Source organism: Ranitomeya imitator, chromosome 2, assembly GCF_032444005.1.
Source record: "Ranitomeya imitator isolate aRanImi1 chromosome 2, aRanImi1.pri, whole genome shotgun sequence".
Lineage (NCBI taxonomy): Eukaryota > Metazoa > Chordata > Amphibia > Anura > Dendrobatidae > Ranitomeya > Ranitomeya imitator.
In genome coordinates, this window is record NC_091283.1 from 386811564 (window position 1) to 386832076 (window position 20513).

General features: G+C 40.4%; 2 protein-coding genes across 2 annotated transcripts in view; both read left to right on the top strand.

Annotated features, from left to right (window-relative positions):
• LOC138664113 (zinc finger protein 665-like) overlaps nt 1-18019 on the top strand; it is a 53648-nt gene extending 35629 nt beyond the window's left edge. The window contains exon 7 of the mRNA XM_069750539.1: nt 15838-18019. Within this exon, the coding sequence (XP_069606640.1) occupies nt 15838-16549 (712 nt within the window). The 3' untranslated portion in view covers nt 16550-18019. The remainder of the gene's footprint in view (nt 1-15837) is intronic.
• On the top strand, nt 4104-11112 carry LOC138667877 (uncharacterized). The gene is made up of 7 exons (XM_069755959.1): nt 4104-4153; nt 7875-8024; nt 8153-8332; nt 8414-8537; nt 8617-8714; nt 10042-10132; nt 11084-11112. Exons 1-7 carry the CDS (start codon nt 4127-4129, stop codon nt 11110-11112), a joined length of 699 nt encoding a protein of 232 aa, XP_069612060.1. The 5' UTR covers nt 4104-4126.
• Nucleotides 18020-20513: the final 2494 nt, after the last annotated feature.

A 20513-nucleotide genomic window follows, 5' to 3' on the forward strand; every position in this document is an offset into this window, starting at 1 on the left:
AATCCTTAGGACTCACCATCGAGGATTAAAATGTATTATTAACCTCTCCCAATTCCTTCATTGTCGATTCTGGTTTATCCGCCACCCATAAAGCTTGACAACAGACAACGGGAGAGGAGAATATGCTTGTGTGAGAAGTTTAGGTAAATCAGAAAGCCACAAGAGCTTTTACAAGTTTGAAAAGCCTAGAGACACTGGTGCACTGATTAAATTGATTTAAAAAGATTGTCCACCTCCAAGAAAGTAGGCCCCAAACAATAAAATATCTTAAATAACAAATTCAGCCGATACTCGCCTTCTATGGTTCTAGCTCCAGATACCTGCTGCTACTCCACTACCAGTGTTTTGGCTGCAGCAGTGATTTCAGTTTCCCGACGACTATCGTATACGACACTCGGCATTAAGGGATTGAATGCAATCGCTCCCTGAGCCTCAACTCAAATGTATAAAATTATCCTTTGACTCATTCTTATGATTTGTACATGATATTTTGTGTTTTCGTGTTCTTTGAGACCTGACTATTACTGCTTGCACTGATGTAAATGACACCTTCCCTGGCCCACCACATCTAGTCTTGATTGTAATTTTGGAACAACTGCTTGGACTAAAATTTGTCCAGAAGACCAAAAGTGGTGCACCATCATCCAAAAGGACATAAATGTACCTCCATCAGATCATGAACGTCATACACATGCACTGTAACTTTTAGAAAATGTGTAGGCTATAGTGCTGCTAAGTTGTAAACTGAAAAACAGGCCTATACTCACTTTTCCTGGGTCCAGAGCGATATTTCTGCCAGTGCTTTGGTCTTTGTTGATTTACTGTATCATTGATGTCACATCCACAGTGCATACCACCGTTGAAACCAATCCCTTAAGTCGGTGGTTCTGCTGATGTAGATGGCAGATGGCACAAGCTGCAAAGAAGTGATTGAATGCAGCAGTGATGTGCATTGTAGACTTGCAGACAATCAAAAAAGACTGATTAAGCAGCACATTATTGTGTGTGAAGGGAGGGAGAGGGAAAAGAAACCGACCAAAAAAGTCCCAATACAGTATATCATATATTATCATAAGTAACTTTATTTAAGGGAACCTGTCACCCTGGTTTTTCAGTAGGAGATAAAAATACCGTTAAATTGGGCCTGAGCTGTGCTTTACAATAGGGTATTTTTTGTCCCTGATTTCCTACCTATGCTGCCGAAATACCTTACAAAAGTGTCCTTTTTCGCCTGTCAATCAGGCTGGTCAGGTCATATGGGCGTGGTCACAGTGCTGTTTCTCCCCCACATCTTGCTTAAGTTCCCGTTGGTGGCGTAGTGCTTCTCTCATGCGCAAGTGCCGAATGCACTGCGCAGCTGTAGAAAAAGAGCGCGCTCGCCGCTATTCAGCGGTTTCTCGGTGGGCGCGGCCATCTTCCTGAGGCCGCGCGTGCGCAGATGGAGTCTCCTGCTTCCCGGGGCTTCAGGAAAATGGCCGCAGGATGCCGCGCGTGCGCAGATGGACATCGCGGCGGCCATTTTCCTGAAGCAGAGTTCGAATCCCCGGGAAGCAGGAGACTCCATCTGCGCACGCGTGGCCTCAGGAAGATGGCCGCGCCCACCGAGAAACCGCTGAATAGCGGCGAGCACGCTCTTTTTCTACAGCTGCGCAGTGCATTCGGCACTTGCGCATGCGAGAAGCACTACGCCACCAACGGGAACTTAAGCAAGATGTGGGGGAGAAACAGCGCTGTGACCACGCCCATCTGACCTGACCAGACTGATTGACAGGCGAAAAAGGACACTTTTGTAAGGTATTTCAGCAGCATAGGTAGGGAATCGGGGGACAAAAAATACCCTATTGTAAAGCACAGCTCAGGCCCTATTTAACGGTATTTTTATCTCCTACTGAAAAAACGGGGTGACAGGTTCCCTTTAAAGATAGCAGCAACAAGGGTGTCAGCACAATTACACTAAAAACACAATTAAAAACAGGGACACCCACACAGGATATATAGCAGTGTGGGAAGGAAGGCAACAGATCAACATAGTGTACATATAATCCTATCAAAAAGAAGTCCTTACTCAAGCAGCCCAATAGTGAGTCTCATTATAAGAAAAAAAGTAAAGTGCCAGTGCAATCTTCAATGTGTTGAACTGTTAAATAGCAGGTCCTAATATAAAACACTATAAGCACTGAAAGGTGCTCATCTCATCGTGGACCCATATATTTGCATAAAATATTTGCACCATAACTGGGTCATTAAAAGGGTTTTGTCTTATAATCCATTGAACCTTTTTAGCTTGATTATAGAGGGCACTCCAGTACTGGGTTTTCATGCTCACATTATGAATAGTAGTGATATTGAGACAGCATCAAGCTTAAGTTTCACGTGAATACACAAATGCCAAATGTGATGATCCCTTTTCGCAAATCAAATCTAAGTGAAAGAAGGTGGCTGCTGCATCCAATACTGATGGACTTGCTTTATTATAGCATCACAAATTCTAAAGCAGCAGCAACGTTTTGATCACAAGTATAAATATTGGACTTTATCAAGCAAATCCCCATATTCACATTAGCGATGGAAACCAATGCCTTTCACCCATGTTACAAAGTCTTGCATTAAAAAAAAATAATGTTTGAAGCATAATTTATTTATAAATGAGCAAAAGTACTGAGGGATTAATATATATTGTGGATAGAATATTTGAAAAAAAATGTATTCTAAGAAATTATAACAGCATTGAACAATATTTTGGCAAATGCCAAACACCGTGGACAAAGCTGTACAATTTATGTTTGATACATTTTGCCCATAATATGTGAACTTGTAACCTGTGTCAATTTACTTATAGTCTTGTGATTTCCTTCAGTAATCTAATAAAAAAAAGCCCCTCTAATAAAAAGACAATACAGCCATGGTTAAAAGGATACAGCCCTCTGTCAAAGAACAGCTGCCTTAGGGTTGACAGTAATCTGAATGCAATTTACTGATACGAATTCCAGATGTTCCAGACTTTCCATGTATAGGTATATGGAGAACAGTGTCTGGTATTGGGGAAACATGTTGGTATACAACGTCATCAAAGACAGAATAATGGATCGTAGTGAAATTATGAAGAATTGCACATTGCAACCCTCCCGTTCTAAGGTTCATTAAAGGGACACTGTCACCTGAATTTGGAGGGAACAATCTTCAGCCATGGAGGCGGGGTTTTTGGGGTTTGATTCACCCTTTCCTTACCCGCTGGCTGCATGCTGGCTACAATATTGGATTGAAGTTCATTCTCTGTCCTCCATAGTACACGCCTGCGCAAGGCAAGATTGAACCTTGTGCAGGCATGTACTACGGAGGACAGAGAATGAACTTCAATCCAATATTGCAGCCAGCATGCAGCCAGCGGGTAAGGAAAGGGTGAATCAAACACCCAAAAACCCCGCCTCCATGGCTGAAGATTGTTCCCTCCAAATTCAGGTGACAGAGTCCCTTTAATATTGAAGACCAAATGACCATCCATTAATTGGAAATAGTGCCAAAGGCACACTCCACATAATGGCATACCCCGTTGAGATGATAGTTAAAGATGGGTCTCCAGATGTCCAAACCTTGTCTGGAGAATGGACATGACACATTGCGAGAGAGTTCAGATGCCTCACCAGCCACTATGGCAAAAGGGTCTGTTAATCCTGGCTGTGGTTGGTGCTTCAGAAAGGTAAGATGGTTTCGTAGAAGCCCCTGACCCATTTTGGAAGACGAAAGATGTAATCATCAGCAGTGCTTCTATAGAACCCAATATCTACAATTAAAAAATGGAATTGGCTCTAAGCCAATGCCAACAGCACAACGAAAAAACACTATAATTATAGAATTGGAAGCCATACTCCGACAGCTTCTAACAATGAATATGGTTTTCAAACATGCACGCACACACGTATCCCCTCCACACACCTTGTACACACACGGCTCTGCTACATTCACCCTGTAAACCCCTCTTGACCCCACACAGAAACCTCCCCTCATCCAGCACCATGACAACCAGCACAAACAGTCCTGCATACACTGAGGCTCGTGATCATGTGACCCCTGACTCCTCCCCTCCTGTGACCTCATCACAGGTCCTGTGCCCACAGAACAGCCATATATGTGGTGTGCGGCTCTGCAGCTGGAGGTAGGTGCTGGAGATTCCCCATTACTGGGTGGGGGCAGGGGTCAGTAACCCCCTCAGTGCTGTGGTCACATTCCAGGAGACAGAACGTGTAGTTTTCCTCTGAAGTAGATGTATGAGGGGCCATATTTGCAGAATGAGCTGATCATTTTGTACATTTTAAAGACAATATTCCAAAATGTATCAATATAAGAGGTATTTTCATGCTATTAAATTGTTTTAGTTAGACTGCATGAAAATAAGCAAGTTTCTGACTAGCTTTTTTTATTTGCTGTGGTTCTTCTGCTGGGAGAGCTTTTATCTTTTATAGTGTACAGCTTGTTTCCAAGGAGACAGACCATCAGAGTCCATCTAAGTATGCACCGTAGCTACATTCCAGGAGAGGAGTTAACACCTAAGATCCCAGTAAGCTTGATTCACCCCCAATGATTTATATACAGCAGATAGCTGCTCATCTTCTCCCTCCCTTCCTGTCAGTTTCCCACCTGTGATCATCCCTTTATTGTCACACTTCTCCCCTCCCCCAGACCACAACAGGGTAGCTTCCAGAGCAGCTAATCACAGCTCTCACTTTCCAGAGCTTTGTGTTTGATTAAATACCTTGTTATCTCTATATGCAAATAGGCTTACACTGGACCACAAGGGACACAAAGACCAGAAAAGCTATAGAGTGAGGTCCCAATTGAGCAACAAAACTAAAAGCAGAAAAATACCCTTTAAAATGTAACTTTTATTAAAAAGTTTAAAAAGTATTGGTTAGAGGGATATCATATACAATACTAAACAAGACATATATCACCAAAGATTCAAAGATAAAAAAGGTGAAAAAAATGGGGCTATAAGGGAGCAGACTCCCCCCCCCCCCAACCCGGGGAGCACAAGCAAATCATGATGTATGGGCTAGTATGCCCTAGAGCTCCCTAATGGATGCCCTACCTATCAGTGGAGGTTGGCAGCCTTAGTTGCTATGGTATGGCACCCCCCACTTGTCAGCGGCTAGCCCTTAAGCCCCTAATGTACCCTTAACCTAGTGTGTAAGAACAATCAACAAACATGGTTATCCTTCTATAGGTTCTGTAGAAGGACGTAGATCTGGGTATTTATTATGATGGAATATAGGCTGAACTGGATGGACAAATGTCTTTTTTCGGCCTAACTATGTTACTATGTTACTATGTTACTATACGAAAGTGGCCAGGTAATTAATAGTAAAAAGAAGTTGCAGTATCACAAGAATATGCAGTGTTACCAATGCCCACACCTTGTATGAAATTATGTAATTTAAAAATTAGGTAGCATGTGGATAAATATCCCTTCCTACTTCCTAGGAGATGAGTGTAATATGCTGGCCACTAGTCAATTAGTGGGTATGGAGGCGGAGGATGTGGACACAATATAGTCACCGTGTCCACTAGCCCATACATCGTGATTTCCTTGTCTTTTTCTGCTTTTTTTGGACCACAAGGGAACAGGTGGATTCCTAGGCTCCTGTACTGGAGTAGGCTCTTTTACAGGAGTGGGCTCAAGCACCACTATATGAGCAGTAGCTGGCACAGTACAATTGATTCACTATGTACAGATGAAAGCAACATCTCATTCATTTAACAAACTGCCAAGTGCATTACTACAGTCATGGCCAAAAGTACTGACACCCCTGCAATTCTGTCAGATAATACTCATTTTCTTCCTGAAAATGATTGCAAACACAAGTTGTTTGGTATTATTATCTTCATTTAATTTGTCTTAAATAAAAAAAACACAAAAAGAATTGTCCTTAAGCCAAATTGGATATAATTCCACACCAAACATAAAAAAGGGGGTGGACAAAAGTATTGGCACTGTTCGAAAAATCATGTGATGCTTCTCTAATTTGTGTAATTAACAGCACCTGTAACTTACCTGTGGCACCTAACAGGTGTTGGCAATAACTAAATCACACTTGCAGCCAGTTAACATGGATTAAAGTTGACTCAACCTCTGTCCTGTGTCCTTGTGTGTACCACATTGAGCATGGAGAAAAGAAAGAAGACCAAAGAACTGTCTGAGAAATTGAGAAACCAAATTGTGAGGAAGCATGAGCAATCTCAAGGCTAGAAGTCCATCTCCAAAGACCTGAATGTTCCTGTGTCTACCGTGCGCAGTGTCATCAAGAAGTTTAAAGCCCATGGCACTGTGGCTAACCTCCCTAGATGTGGACGGAAAAGAAAAATTGACAAGAGATTTCAACGCAAGATTGTGCAGATGTTGGATAAAGAACCTCGACTAACATCTAAACAAGTTCAAGCTGCCCTGCAGTCCTAGGGTACAACAGTGTCAGCCCGTACTATCCGTCGGCGTCTGAATGAAAAGGGACTGTATGGTAGGAGACCTAGGAAGACCCCACTTCTTACCCCGAGACATAAAAAAGCCAGGCTGGAGCTTGCCAAAACTTACCTGAAAAAGCCTAAAATGTATTGGAAGAATGTTCTCTGGTCAGATGAGACAAAAGTAGAGCTTTTTGGGCAAAGGCATCAACATAGAGTTTACAGGAGAAAAAAGAGGCATTCAAAGAAAAGAACACGGTCCCTACAGTCAAACATGGCGGAGGTTCCCTGATGTTTTGGGGTTGCTTTGCTGCCTCTGGCACTGGACTGCTTGACCGTGTGCATGGCATTATGAAGACTGAAGACTACCAACAAATTTTGCAGCATAATGTAGGGCCCAGTGTGAGAAAGCTGGGTCTCCCTCAGAGATCATGGGTCTTCCAGCAGGACAATGACCCAAAACACACTTCAAAAAGCACTAGAAAATGGTTTGAGAGAATGCACTGGAGACTTCTAAGGTGGCCAGCAATGAGTCCAGGCCTGAATCCCATAGAACACCTGTGGAGAGATTTAAAAATGGCAGTTTGGAGAAGGCACCCTTCAAATATCTGGGACCTGGAGCAGTTTGCCAAAGAAGAATAGTCTAAAATTCCAGCAGAGCATTGTAAGAAACTCATTGATGGTTACCGGAAGCGGTTGGTCGCAGTTATTTTGGCTAAAGGTTGTGCAACCAAGTATTAGGCTGAGGGTGCCAATACTTTTGTCTGGCCCATTTTTGAAGTTTTGTGTGAAATGATCAATGTTTTGCTTTTTGCTTCATTCTCTTTTGTGTTTTTTCATTTAAGACAAATTAAATGGAGATAATAATACCAAAGAATTTGTGTTTGCAATCATTTTCAGGAAGAAACGGAGTATTATCTGACAGAATTGGAGGGGTGTCAATACTTTTGGTATGTAGCAGCATAGGTAAACTTGTGAATGAGGGCAATGCAACATTTTCATGAATATTTTCATGTAAATAAATAGTTGGCCCCCAAATTCCATATTTCTGGTGTGCCCCTGTCACCCTATTTCAACACTGTATGTAAGTATTTTGATTTCAGTATATACTTCATAACAATGACAGTAACAGATGGAAACTGACCAGAAGTAAGCAGGCTGTAGAGCTGTGAACTACTCAAAAGAATACCCCTTTAGTAAAAAATAATTTATGCAGACTCTAGAGTCCCATGTGTAATAATTCTGTATCTGAATCAGACTTCAAATCAGTTCTTTACATCTGTCATGAGAAGCTTCAGTGATAAGTGAGTTACTAGATTGGGCTTAATGGCCTTCTGACGCCACTCAATAGTTTATTGCTGGAGAGATGTGTTACATGGGATCTTTATGATGTTACATTGAATTATCTTCTCCCCATTCAGGTCCCTACAATATCGGATCCTCTCAGTGGAGATCTTCTATATAAGAGAATTCTCCTGAGTGACCCTACAAGGATGGAGAGGGACAGGGACAAGATGGCGGAGAGGATATTACACCTTACCCTAGAGATCCTCTTCCGGCTTACTGGAGAGGTGAGAGATTCTGATGACGTCACATTACATCATTCTTATCTATGGGAATAACAGATGGACAAACTGGAGAGGTGATGACTCTGGGAATGTCTGTAGTGAGGTTTATTAATGTGTCTCTCCATAACCAGGATTACACAGTAGTGAAGAAGACCTCTAGTGAGTGCTGTCAGGACCCTGTGTCTGAGGGATGGGGAAGACCCCTGAGCCCAATCACTGGGCCTCCACCTCACCCCCTGATACATGAGGACATCAATGACCAGAAGATCCTAGAACTCACCTACAAGATGATTGAGCTGCTGACTGGAGAGGTGACACTGCTGGGAATGCTGGGACATTATACAGTAACGCTATGGAGGGATTGGGGATGACGGTATCATTGTATGTGTCAGGTTCCTATAAGGTGTCAGGATGTCACCGTCTATTTCTCCATGGAGGAGTGGGAGTATTTAGAAGGTCACACAGATCTGTACAAGGACGTCATGATGGAGGTTCCCCAGCCCCTCACATTACCAGGTAATAGGACTAAATACGCACGGCCTATAATTATCTGTATATAAAGAATTAATTAACTTCTTGTATGTGTTTCCTACAGTTCTATCCAGTAAGAGGACAACACCAGAGAGATGTCCCCGTCCTCTTCTTCCACAGGACTGTAAACAAGAAATTCCTAATGTTCCTCATTATCATCAGGTAGATGGAGAGAAGGTGTCATGAGATCTCCCCTATGATGTGTAGATCTTGTGTTCTGTCTTGTTTAATCCACCAGTATTATACAATGAATGGCCATTTTATTACAAATATGGACCTCATCATGATCAGAATGCCTCCTGCAAGAAAATTAGACCCATGTCTGTGGAGTAGAGCAAATGACCATGTGGCTTGCATTCCATACATCTGATGAATTCACATAAGATTGGGAAGATATAGCAATCTGAGTGATTTTCAATGAGGCATGGGCATCGTTGCTTAATTAGCCAGGTTCCATTTTTCAAAAAATTGACGATAACATTTTTATATACAATGGTGTCAAGCGTGTACCAAAAACATTGTGATTAAAGACATTTAAGGAAAGGGAATCCTGTTGATGTAATGGAAGATATCCAGAATTGTTTACAATCATGCAAATTGGTTTCCAACTAACACATCTGAATACTCTCCTTGTAAATGGGCACAGATGGGCTATAACAGCAGACAATCAATCCCAATGCCAAGTTAAAAGAGAACAAAAAATGGAGGAAAACATTGTCCAGTTAGATAAATCCAGATATCTGTTGCACCATGGTGATGGCAGGGTCGGAACTGGTCACAGGCAACATAAGTCCATGTACCTTGCATGTCACACGTCAACATTTCAGGTTGCTGGAGGTGGAGAATTGGGAATGTTTTCTTGGCTCATTGTGGGTCCTCTGATATGTTTGGACACTGGGGCCTACCTAAGCATTGTAGCCGAATAAGATAATCTTTTTATGGCAGAAGAGCAATGCACCATGATACATCTCTCATATTGTTGTTGACTAATTTCAGACCAAGGCATTGAGTTTTCCATTCTTCTTTAGCCTTCATAGCCGCAAGATCTTAATCTTATAGAGCATTTCTGGATGAGGCAGAACGGGCTGTTCATTATCCTGTTCTCATGGGCCAATATGACTGTAAATATTTTTCAACCACTAGTTAATTTAATTACAAGCTAAAATTTCTGATATTCTGATGGCCAAAGCAGGTCCAACGTGTCTCTAGATGAGTGTCTTTTAATAAAGGAGTCATTCAGTTTATGTTTAGGGGAGATGACAGGATAAAGTGATCATAGACATTAGATGTTGTCTGGATCTTCTCACAATTTTCTGGTTATGAAGACTGCTGGTTAGAATTGGGATCCGACTGGTTGATTTATACAGTCGACCTTGTCTATGTGATGCCTACTGCTGTTATGCCATTTTTGGTCATCATGTTAATTTATGATCTTTACTCTTCTTGTGACTTCTCCACCTGTGTGTGACTTTTGCAATATTTTTTTCAGGGTAAAGATCTGCCCCATATTTGTACTACAGAGACATATGTGAGGGGTGATGAGTGGTGTAAAGAGGAGATTCCTACAGATAACCGCGTAGGTGAGTAGTGACCACTAAATGCGAGGAAGTCACAGATTCTACTCAATCTTTGGCTACTTCAGTTTTTGGAGAATTGTTTGAGTTTTTTAGGAAAATATGGATGTATAAGTGGCAAACTTTCAATTTGTTAAATTGCAAATGGGGATTTATTTTACATAGAAAAAAATCACAGTGATGTCCACACATTATTTTCTGGCCTTAAGGACACAAGATTGCTGCAGCCAATCGCTGGCCACAGCAGAGTCGAATTGATCACCACTGATATGAACTAGAGCCACTGGGAGAATATGATTGGGGACAGTGACGAGTTGATGATCAGTAACCAGATCTATAGTGTCAAAAGAATGAGATATAGCCTCTGCTCAAACATTCTTGTTTACAAGGTAAAAGTGTCAGTAAAACTGAAAGTAGGAGAAGAGCAAGAAAATTCATCAGGAAGGAGAACAAACCTTCGGAAAAGAATGGAAAAATGGAAAATTGCCCCGTCATTAAGTGGTTAATGTGGGTGTTAATGTTATTTATTCAATGTCACTACATGTGTGGTTTATTGTACACATTGTCCTCCCCCAAAAATAAGGAGAAGGTGAGCACTCTGATAGTATTGAATGAATACATGAGCTTCACTGTTGCTACCTATGTAAAACATGTGAGATTCTTAATTATCATTTTTTTTTTTTATATAAAGAAACATATAAACCACTGAACAGTGACAAGTCCTTCCAGTGGCTTTTATATCGTTCTCACTGTGTGACCCTACATAGAAGCACAGCGAACCAAACTATGGCGATAGTGATGATCTCAATGATATTATTGTCTCTGTCTCTGCAGTGATTTAGCAGAGACCTATAATAAGGATCGGGTGTCATACACACTGCTCTGAAAAGCAAAAAGAACTAAGAAAATTTAGGGGATTAAGATTCAAGTCTTTACTGACATAATTTGTCTAATTAGATGAGAACAAAATGATTGATCAACTATGAATAGAAAACAATAGTCATCAAACAATTGAGGGATGATTCCAAAATACTTTGAAACTGAAAGCACAAATTTGATATCACTTTTTGCTGTAATTTCAGTATGACAAGCCAAAATGTGACTCGGTAGTAGTGACTCATGTATTGCCCCCTATGTGCGTGTATACACTCCTGTCAATTATTTCTGATCCTGATGAGACTGCGGATGGTATCATGTTGGATATCCTCACATATTTTAATCAGGTAGTCATGCTCCTGCTTAGGACGTGGGGAATTCCAAGGACAGTCCGATCTCTTGGGGGTGGTAGTCCGGTCTCAAGCTGCCTCAAGGAGCCTCTCCCATGCCCATTCACTTCTCAAGAAGGGTTCATCCTCCTCCCTTCCTTTCAGAACACAACCACCGCTTACCAGTAATGTTGCTCCTCTATTTTAAGTAACGTGTCCATGGTTTTGCTGTCAGCTCTTGCAGCCTTCGAGGCAAATGTTACGTCTGTAAAGCCCACTGTTTGAACGAGATGTTATGACAGTTCACAAACTCTTCTATGAACCCCCATCTCCACTGCCGGTTATACATAACGACTTCCCCTCGGAAAGCCAACTGTTAGTACATTATGGCTAGCCGGCCTGCTAGCATGTCAGCTGCCTTGGTCTTGGCTCGACTCCTTCTTTCTTCTGACCAGCTTAGGCCCTGCAGTTCGCTCACTAGTTGGTGGTTCATTGCTTTCATGTCTGCAGTCCACAAGAACCCCAATGGTGAAGGCTGCATCTTGGGTTCAGGCCTTGGTGGTTCTGAGAAAGCATCCAGTTCCAGACCACAGGCTCCTGACACCTTTGCTGTTGCGCCAGCTTGTTCTGGCTCCGATATTCTTCCGGTCTCTCTCTTGGTAGTCTCGTGAGATTCTGTTATCCTTGTCACCTAATAAGCACGTAATACTCTATGGGTGAGTAATTGAATCCAAAAATATTTTCTATGCTTTTTTGGAGTGCTATATACCACTGATACGTAGCAGAAAGCGCAGTATACTCTATGGGTGAATAATTGAATCCAGAAATATTTTACTATTTTTTTTGTAGTGTTATATATCACCGAAATGTTACAGAAAGTACCTAATACTCTACAGATGACTAAATGAATCCAGAGATATTTTTCAACACTTTTTTTGGAGCGTTTTATACCACTGAAATGTAGCAAAAAGCACATAATACTCTATAGATGACTACTTGAATGCAGAAATATGTCTCAATGCTTTTTTAGATTGTTAGGGTATGTGCACACGTCAGGATTTCTTGCGGAAATTTTCCTGACAAAAACCAGACATTTCTGCCAGAAATCCGCATGCGTTTTTTTCACGTTTTTACATGCGTTTTTGATGCGTTTTTGGTGCGTTTTTTTCCAAATGCATAGAATAGTGGGAAAAACGCATCATGTGCACAAAACATGCAGAATACATTCTAAATGATAGGATGCATAATATATGCATTTTAATGAGTTTTTATCGTGAAAAACCGCGAAATAAACGTGAAAAAACCTGAACGTGTGCACATACCCTTATATAACACCGAAATGTGACAGAAAGCACTTAATACTCTATGGATGACAAATTGAATTCAGCAACATTTTTCAACGCTTTTTTTGAGTGTTATATGCCACTGAAGCGTAACAGAAAGCACCTAATACTCTATGGATGACTAATTGAATCCAGAAATATTTTTCCATCCTTTTTTGACGTGTAATATACCACCGAAATGTAACCGAAAGTATCTAATACTCTATGGATGAATTGAATCCAGAAATATTTTTCAATACTGTTTTGGAGCGTTGTATACCACTGAAATGTAACAGAAAGCATGTGATACTCTATGGATGACTAATTGAATCCAGAAAAAAATTTCAATGCTTTTTTATATTGTTATTTACCACCAAAATGTATCACAAAGCACGTAATATTCTATGGATGACAATATAGTCTATACTGTATTGGTGAGTAATTAAATCCAGAAATATTTTTCAATGCTTTTTCCAGCTAATGCTCGCCGAGTAAGACATGCAAGCACCCAGATATCTGAGTATCACCAAGCACATTCGCTAATCCCTATCGATCACTTGAAGGAACCCAGGCGACTCTGTAGCAGCTCAACTTCTGACAATGTCTCTGATAATTTCATCATGTAGGCTATCACGTGGTTTGTGTGAAATCCAGTAGATATGTCTGACCCTGAATATCACCATCAAAAAACAGCTATGCTTGATGATGTTGCAGGCAGCTAAACTCTCACTTTGGCATCTCCATACTCTTTCTCATCTATTACATGTGCTCAATGTGAATCTTTTCTCATTTGTGAAGAGAATGGCAAATTCCAATTGTGCAAAGAGATCCCACTGCAGGACATCAACACTTTTGGAGTCTGTTTATGACAGTTTGGTTAGAAACATGCATGCCTGTTGCTGCTGAAGGTCAATCTGTTGGACTCTGACAGTTCTACTCATGTTCCTCCTCATTGAATTGATGAGATAACACTGCTTGGTTGAAACAGTTTTACAACCCTGTCTTGCTATCCTCATGTAATGTCCTGAGTCTTGATATTTGCTCCACATTCTTGAGACTGTGCTGAGAGACACAGAATATCTTCTTTAATTATACTTAAGATTCTGCCATCCTGAAGGAGCTGGTTTACCTCAAAGATCTTTAGGTACTACTTAATGTTAGCAGTAGTAACAAGGGCACTTAGCAAAACACCATCCTAGTGAATAATCAGTCAGGAATGCTAAGAAAAGGTTTGTTTGTGACCACCGCCTGCAAAATCTCTTTTTGGGAGTTGTCTTTCTGTTTCCTTTTTGATGCCCTTGATGTTTTTTTTAACTTGCATCTCAGAAGGTGACATTGATTAACCATCAATTTTGTTTCCTTACTGGACAGGTCCCTTAAATTTGTCTGAGTTTTGGGTTATACTGTGATGTGCGAGTGTTCCATTATTTTTTGAGCAGTGTATTTAATTTACATTGTCTTTAATGTTTTGAAAGGTGGATTCTTAATAGAAATGGGCTGGCTGATGACTGTGATAGGGTGTTTCATTTGTATGCATGTATAAAAAACACAAGGAGGGCACCATCCTAAATATATAATGTTTAAAGGGATCTACCTACAGTTAGTCTATAACAATACATTCACTAATCCAAGAACAAGAAGACTAACACAAAAGCAGGGATCACCTTATAACAAAGTAACAAAATATTTTTATTGCACACCAAAACCTACAACATGGACGTATAAAAACAATTAAAAAACATTAACGCCGCTCAGTGTGATTATAACCAAACGGGTACATCATATAGCTACATAATACCAAATATTCAGAAAAATATATATATAAAGGACCATGGGGTACCAAAGGTTGAGTACAGAGTAATAGAAAAATTCAAATATATTTTTCCAGCAGCAATTGTTGTAGGTTTTGGTGTGCAATAAAAATATTTTGTTACTTTGTTATAAGGTGATCCCTGCTTTTGTGTTAGTCTTCTTGTTCTTGGATTAGTGCATCATTTGTATGCATGGTTTCAGTGTGACAAACCACACTGAGTTTGAAGCATGGGCATGCACTTTTAGACGTGTGCACTGAGAGCTTCTGCTTTCAGTAAATGAATGTACCCTGGTGCAAGTCCACTGGCTTCTGTTTGTGCTCCCGGTGTCCTACATTGGCTGTAGTGCTGACCTCACGTCAGCAGCATGACAGCCTATCAGAGAACTCAGCAGCTCAGCCAATGTAGATTCTCGTATTCAGAGCCACTAAGCATGATGTAACATCTTCACCTAAACCAATGATAGACATCGGGAGCATTGATGGAAACTCTGGCAGTGGTCTTTAAGGTGAATGATTTTACATTATTGTTTGTAGGACAGTTTAGAGGATTTTTTGTTGGTTGATCTTTGGGTCTCCTCTGAACATTTCACTAAATATAAATAGATCATTTATATTTCTCAAAAGATGGAGACTGGTAAACTAAAACATGGACCTCTGGAGTAGTTTGTCCAACAGTGAAGTTAATAACAAATATCAAAATCTGGTGGCCTAATATCAAAATCTGTTAGTCCTTGCTTTGATGCTTAAGCTTGCCACCACTGTCTTAAAGAGGATGTCTGGCCTTACGATACAAGCGGGCTCGATCAATGGAATTGTAATGAGAGAGGCTGCACACATCTAGTCCCAATGTGTCTGGATGTATGCAAATCACATACTTGCACTCATATGACTGCCTGGTCTAGGCGCCGGCACCAGACAATGCTCACAGCGCGTAATGCGCATGCTGTGAGGATTCACAAGTTTGCAGTCACATAGAGTGACTTCAGACTTGTACCCTAATGTTGGGCAACCCTTTTACTCAGTTGATAACTTAATTTTATTACAATTCGTATCAAGATACTTATATAAAAATGTTATAAAATGTATAAATATAATTGTTAATATAATTTCAGTGTACTCTTATTGTAAAATAATAAGTTCAGTTTTATTATTGGCAGATGACTGTACCAGGAGCTCAGAGAGACATCTGATACATTCAGATTTGAAAGCAGATGATCTTGGTATCATGCCAGATACATGTGAAGATCATGCCTTTATCCCAGTTATATCACCAGCCCTTCACAGTAAAGATCTACCATCTGATCAATTTAAACAGGTTATATTTTATGGTTCCTCACAGACTGTTAAGAAAAAGAAGAAAAGTAAAAGAAGGGATGGTGAACATCAAAAAACTCACACAGAGGAGAAGCTATATTCCTGTTCTGAATGTGGTAAATGTTTTTCTAGGAAATTAAGTCTTGTTAAGCATGTAAGAAGTCACACAGGGGAGAAACCATTTTTATGTTCAGAATGTGGTAAAGGTTTTACACAGAAATACCATCGTGTCATACATCAGAGAATTCACACAGGGGAGAAGCCATTTTCATGTTCTGGATGTGGAAAATATTTTACAGATAAGTCAAGTCTTATCGTTCATCAGAGAATTCACTCAAAGGAGAAGGCATATTCATGCTCAGAATGTGGAAAATGCTTTACAGGGAGGTCAAGTCTTGTGATGCATCATAGAATTCACACAGGGGATAAACCATTTTTATGTTCAGAATGTGGGAAATATTTTAGTAAAAAAACAAATCTTATTAAACATCATAGAACTCATACAGGGGAGAGGCCATATTCATGCTCTGAATGTGGGAAATGTTTTACACAGAAATTCCATCTTGTCACACATCAGAGAATTCATACAGGGGAGAAGCCATTTTCATGTTCCAAATGTGAGAAATGTTTTATAGCAAAAGCATATCTTGTTGCACATCTGAGAACTCACACAGTGAAGCCATATTCATGTTCAGAATGTGGGGAATGTTTTCGCCACAAAACAGATTATAATAAACATCAGAAAACTCACACAAGAAAGAAACCATAGTGATGTTCATATGGGAAATGTTTTAACAGAAGTACATCAGAAAGTTCAAAAAGATAGAAGCCATTTTCATGTTATGAATGTGAAAAATGTTTTACAGAGAAATCAGGCTTTATTACACATCAAAGAGGAAGGGACCATCCAATTTGTTTTGAAACTTTATTATTAAATTTTATAAGAAAAAGTACAGCAGTTACTGTCTACAAGTGAAAGGGAAAGCAATGTAGATCACCAATTGAATATTAGGAAATGTATGCAACTATCAGTTATTGGAAAGCGAGCAGTATTCAAATAACTTGCCTATAAATCAATCCTGTATAAAATATTTCACATAATAATAATAATAATTTTTATTTATATAGCGCCAACATATTCCGCAGCGCTTTACAAATTATAGAGGGGACTTGCACAGACAATAGACATTACAGCATAACAGGAATACAGTTCAAAACAGATACCAGGAGGAATGAGGGCCCTGCTCGCAAGCTTACAAACTATGAGGAAAAGGGGAGACACGAGAGGTGGATGGTAACAAATGCTATAGTTATTCGGACCAGCCATAGTGTAAGGCTCGGGTGTTCATGTAAAGCTGCATGAACCAGTTAACTGCCTAAGTATGTAACAGTACAGACACAGAGGGCTATTAACTGCATAATATATGCAGTCTAATTAGTATCGTATTGGGGTGGCAAGGGCCCAACAGTAACCAACTCCAATTCAGCTGCATGCATATGTGACATTATCCTCAATCACAAATATATATATACAATGAACTGTATAGATTGTTAAATGAATAAGATGTTGCCTTGAGCTTAAATAGTAATTCAAGTATTTTGTGCCAAGTACGTGCAATAAGTGCACAGGGGCCTGCCGGAGGATTCACCTGTTCTACTGTGGGCCATTCCAACCAAGCCTGAGTATGACAGAATATTAACCCCTTCACGACCTTGGGATTTTCCGTTTTTCCGTGTTCCTTTTTTTGCTCCCCTTCTTCCCAGAGCCATAACTTTTTTATTTTTCCGTCGATATGGCCATGTGAGGGCTTATTTTTTGCGAAACAAGTTGTACTTTTGAACGACATCATTGGTTTTAGCATGTCGTGTACTAGAAAACGGGAAAAAAAATCCAAGTGCGGTGAAATTGCAAGAAAGTGCAATCCCACACTTGTTTTTTTGATTGGCTTTTTTACTAGGTTCAGTAAATGCTAAAACTGACCTGCGATTATGATTCTACAGGTCAGTACGAGTTCATAGACACCAAACATGGCTAGGTTCTCTAAGTGGTGAAAGAAAATTCCAAACTTTGCTAAAAAAAAAAATTGTGCCATTTTAAGATACCCGTAGCGTCTCCATTTTTCATGATCTGGGGTCGCGTGAGGGCTTATTTTTGCGTGCTGAGCTGGCGTTTTTAATGATAGCATTTTGGTGCAGATATGTTCTTTTAATCGCCCGGTATTGCATTTTAATGAAATGTTGCGGCAATCAAAAAAACTTATTTCGAATTTTTTTCTTGCTACGACACTTAGTGATCAGGTTAATGCTTTTTTTATTGATAGATCGGCGATTCTAAACGCGGTGATACCAAATATGTGTAGGGTTTTTTTTTTTATTGATTTATTTTGAATGGGGCGAAAGGGGGGTGATTTAAACTTTTATATTTTTTTATTTTTTTCACATTTTTTTTAACTTTATTTTTTATTTTTGCCATGCTTCAATAGCCTCCATAGGAGGCTAGAAGCTGGCACAACGCGATCGGCTCTGCTACATAGGAGTGATCATGAGATCGCTGCTATGCAGCAGAAATGCAGGTGTGCTATGAGCGCCGACGACAGGGTGGTGCTCACAGCAGGCTGGCATCAGTAACCATAGAGGTCTCAAGGACCTCTATGGTTACAATGCAAAAGCATCGCTGACCCCCGATCATGTGACGGGGTCAGCGATGCACTCATTTCCGGCCGCCCTTCCGGAAGCGCTGGTTAAATGGGTTTGACAGCGGCATTTAACTAGTTAATAGCGGCGGGTGAATTGCGATTTTACCTGCCGCTATTTCGGGCACATGTCAGCTGTTCAAAACAGTTGACATGTCCCGGCTTTGATGCGGGCTCACCGCCGGAGCCCTGCATCAAAGTGCGGTATCTGACCTCGGACTTACTATCCCGTCCGAGGTCAGAAAGAGGTTAAAGAATTGTATGATGCTACTCTCTTCTGCCTGATATCACATTGGTTGTGAAGAAACTTTGTTATACGTGATCAACACATTTGCCCAGTCAGCTACCCAATGCCCAGCTTGTCTTATCTTATTAACAGCATGTCCTAAAATTAGATGAAACCAACTGAGCATTAGATGGAGGTTTTGCAAATGTCCATATACACCATCCACTATTCACTCCTGATATCGGATTAGGTGGGAGAGGTGGTCTGATAACGCCATTACAGTTGAAAATTAAGCATTTTAAAACGTATGTCATTGAGCTTAGTGCTTTATTCATTAGATGGTAAAAGATTTCCTTAGAACCTGTGGTGTTGAAGGAGAACTAGTATTTTGAATGTACAGGGCGGGACATTTATAAGGATACACCTAAATAAAATGGGAATGGTTGGTGATATCAACTTCCTGTTTGTGGCACATTAGTATATGGGAGGGGGAAAACTTTTCAAGATGGATGGTGGTCATGGCGGCCATTTTGAAGTTGGCCATTTTGAATCCAACTTTATTTTTTCCAATGGGAAGAGGGTCATGTGACACATCAATCTTATTGAGAATTTCGCAAGAAAAGCAATGGTGTGCTTGGTTTTAACTTTATTCTTTCATGAGTTATTTACAAGTTTCTCTTTGTTTACAGCCATTGACATGTCGCAGAGGTTAACACGTGAGGAGCGGATAGAAATTTTGTTGATATCTGGTGAACGCAGTACCCGGGTCATTGCAGCAGATTTCAATGCAAGACACCCTACGCAAGAAAACTGTTACCATTCCCATGTTATTTAGGTGTATCCATATAAATGGCCCACCCAAAAAAAGTTTGCCTCATCACTGAACATAGTGTTCTGTGCAAACTGAGGGTCCTGTTCCAATTTTTGTTTTGCCCATTCTGCAAATTCAGCGCGCCGATCTGGGTCATCCTGGTTGATATGCTGCTTCTGGATTTTGTAAGGGTGCCATTATTGAGTAGCTAATATCAGCCGAAGGGATGTTCGACTGTTGTCGGATCGGCGCGTTGAATTTTTTCCTGATCCACTCATCACTAGTCAGGGGGTACACAGCTGCAATGTAGCAGAACTGGGAATGTCGGTAGGCACACAGTGACATGTAACTGAGTTGGGAATGTGAAGAGGCGCACTATTAGTAAAGTGGAGCAGTGGAAGACCGGGGTAGTTGCAGACACCATCTACCTGAATTCTTTGGCAGTGTGCAACGTTCTAAGCTGGGCTAAATGTGAGGGACATCACAGGAACACCCCAGATTATTATATGCAGAATAAGTAGGCAGCCTCATAGAAAGGATAGAGTGCTTGTTGCTAGTTCCAGGGAAGGAGAATAACAGTATAATATTAGTAACACATGTGTGCTAGTAGGCAATATATGCCTATGCATTTCAGTTATTATGCTGTTACAATGCAGGTACCTGTGGGGCATTTCCTGAGGAATCAGCATTTGTAACGCATGGAGTCTTTCCTGCCACACCTGGGTCCCCATTCTTACATATATATATTTTTACATGACCTCTTTGAATTGTGCTCCTTTGCTCATTTGTATCTGGTGTTTCCATTCTCATGCTAGGATATATTGCTGCTTTGCCTGTATTTTCTATGTATATTTATTTGCACTTGCACTTTGGATTGTTTTCTCTATTTGTGGTTGCTATTCCTTCCTGCACTGGTATTGTATGATAGTGTTTGATTAGAATTCTTTTATATATCCCATTATTAATATTTCATCTCCCAGCTTGTAAAAGGGAGAACCTATAT

Coding starts and splice junctions, on each gene's coding strand:
- LOC138667877 (XM_069755959.1), top strand. CDS start 4,127: ATGTGGTGTGCGGCTCTGCAGCTGGAG. Junction 4,154..7,874: donor GTGCGGCTCTGCAGCTGGAG/GTAGGTGCTGGA, acceptor CTCCCCATTCAG/GTCCCTACAATATCGGATCC. Junction 8,333..8,413: donor TTGAGCTGCTGACTGGAGAG/GTGACACTGCTG, acceptor TGTATGTGTCAG/GTTCCTATAAGGTGTCAGGA.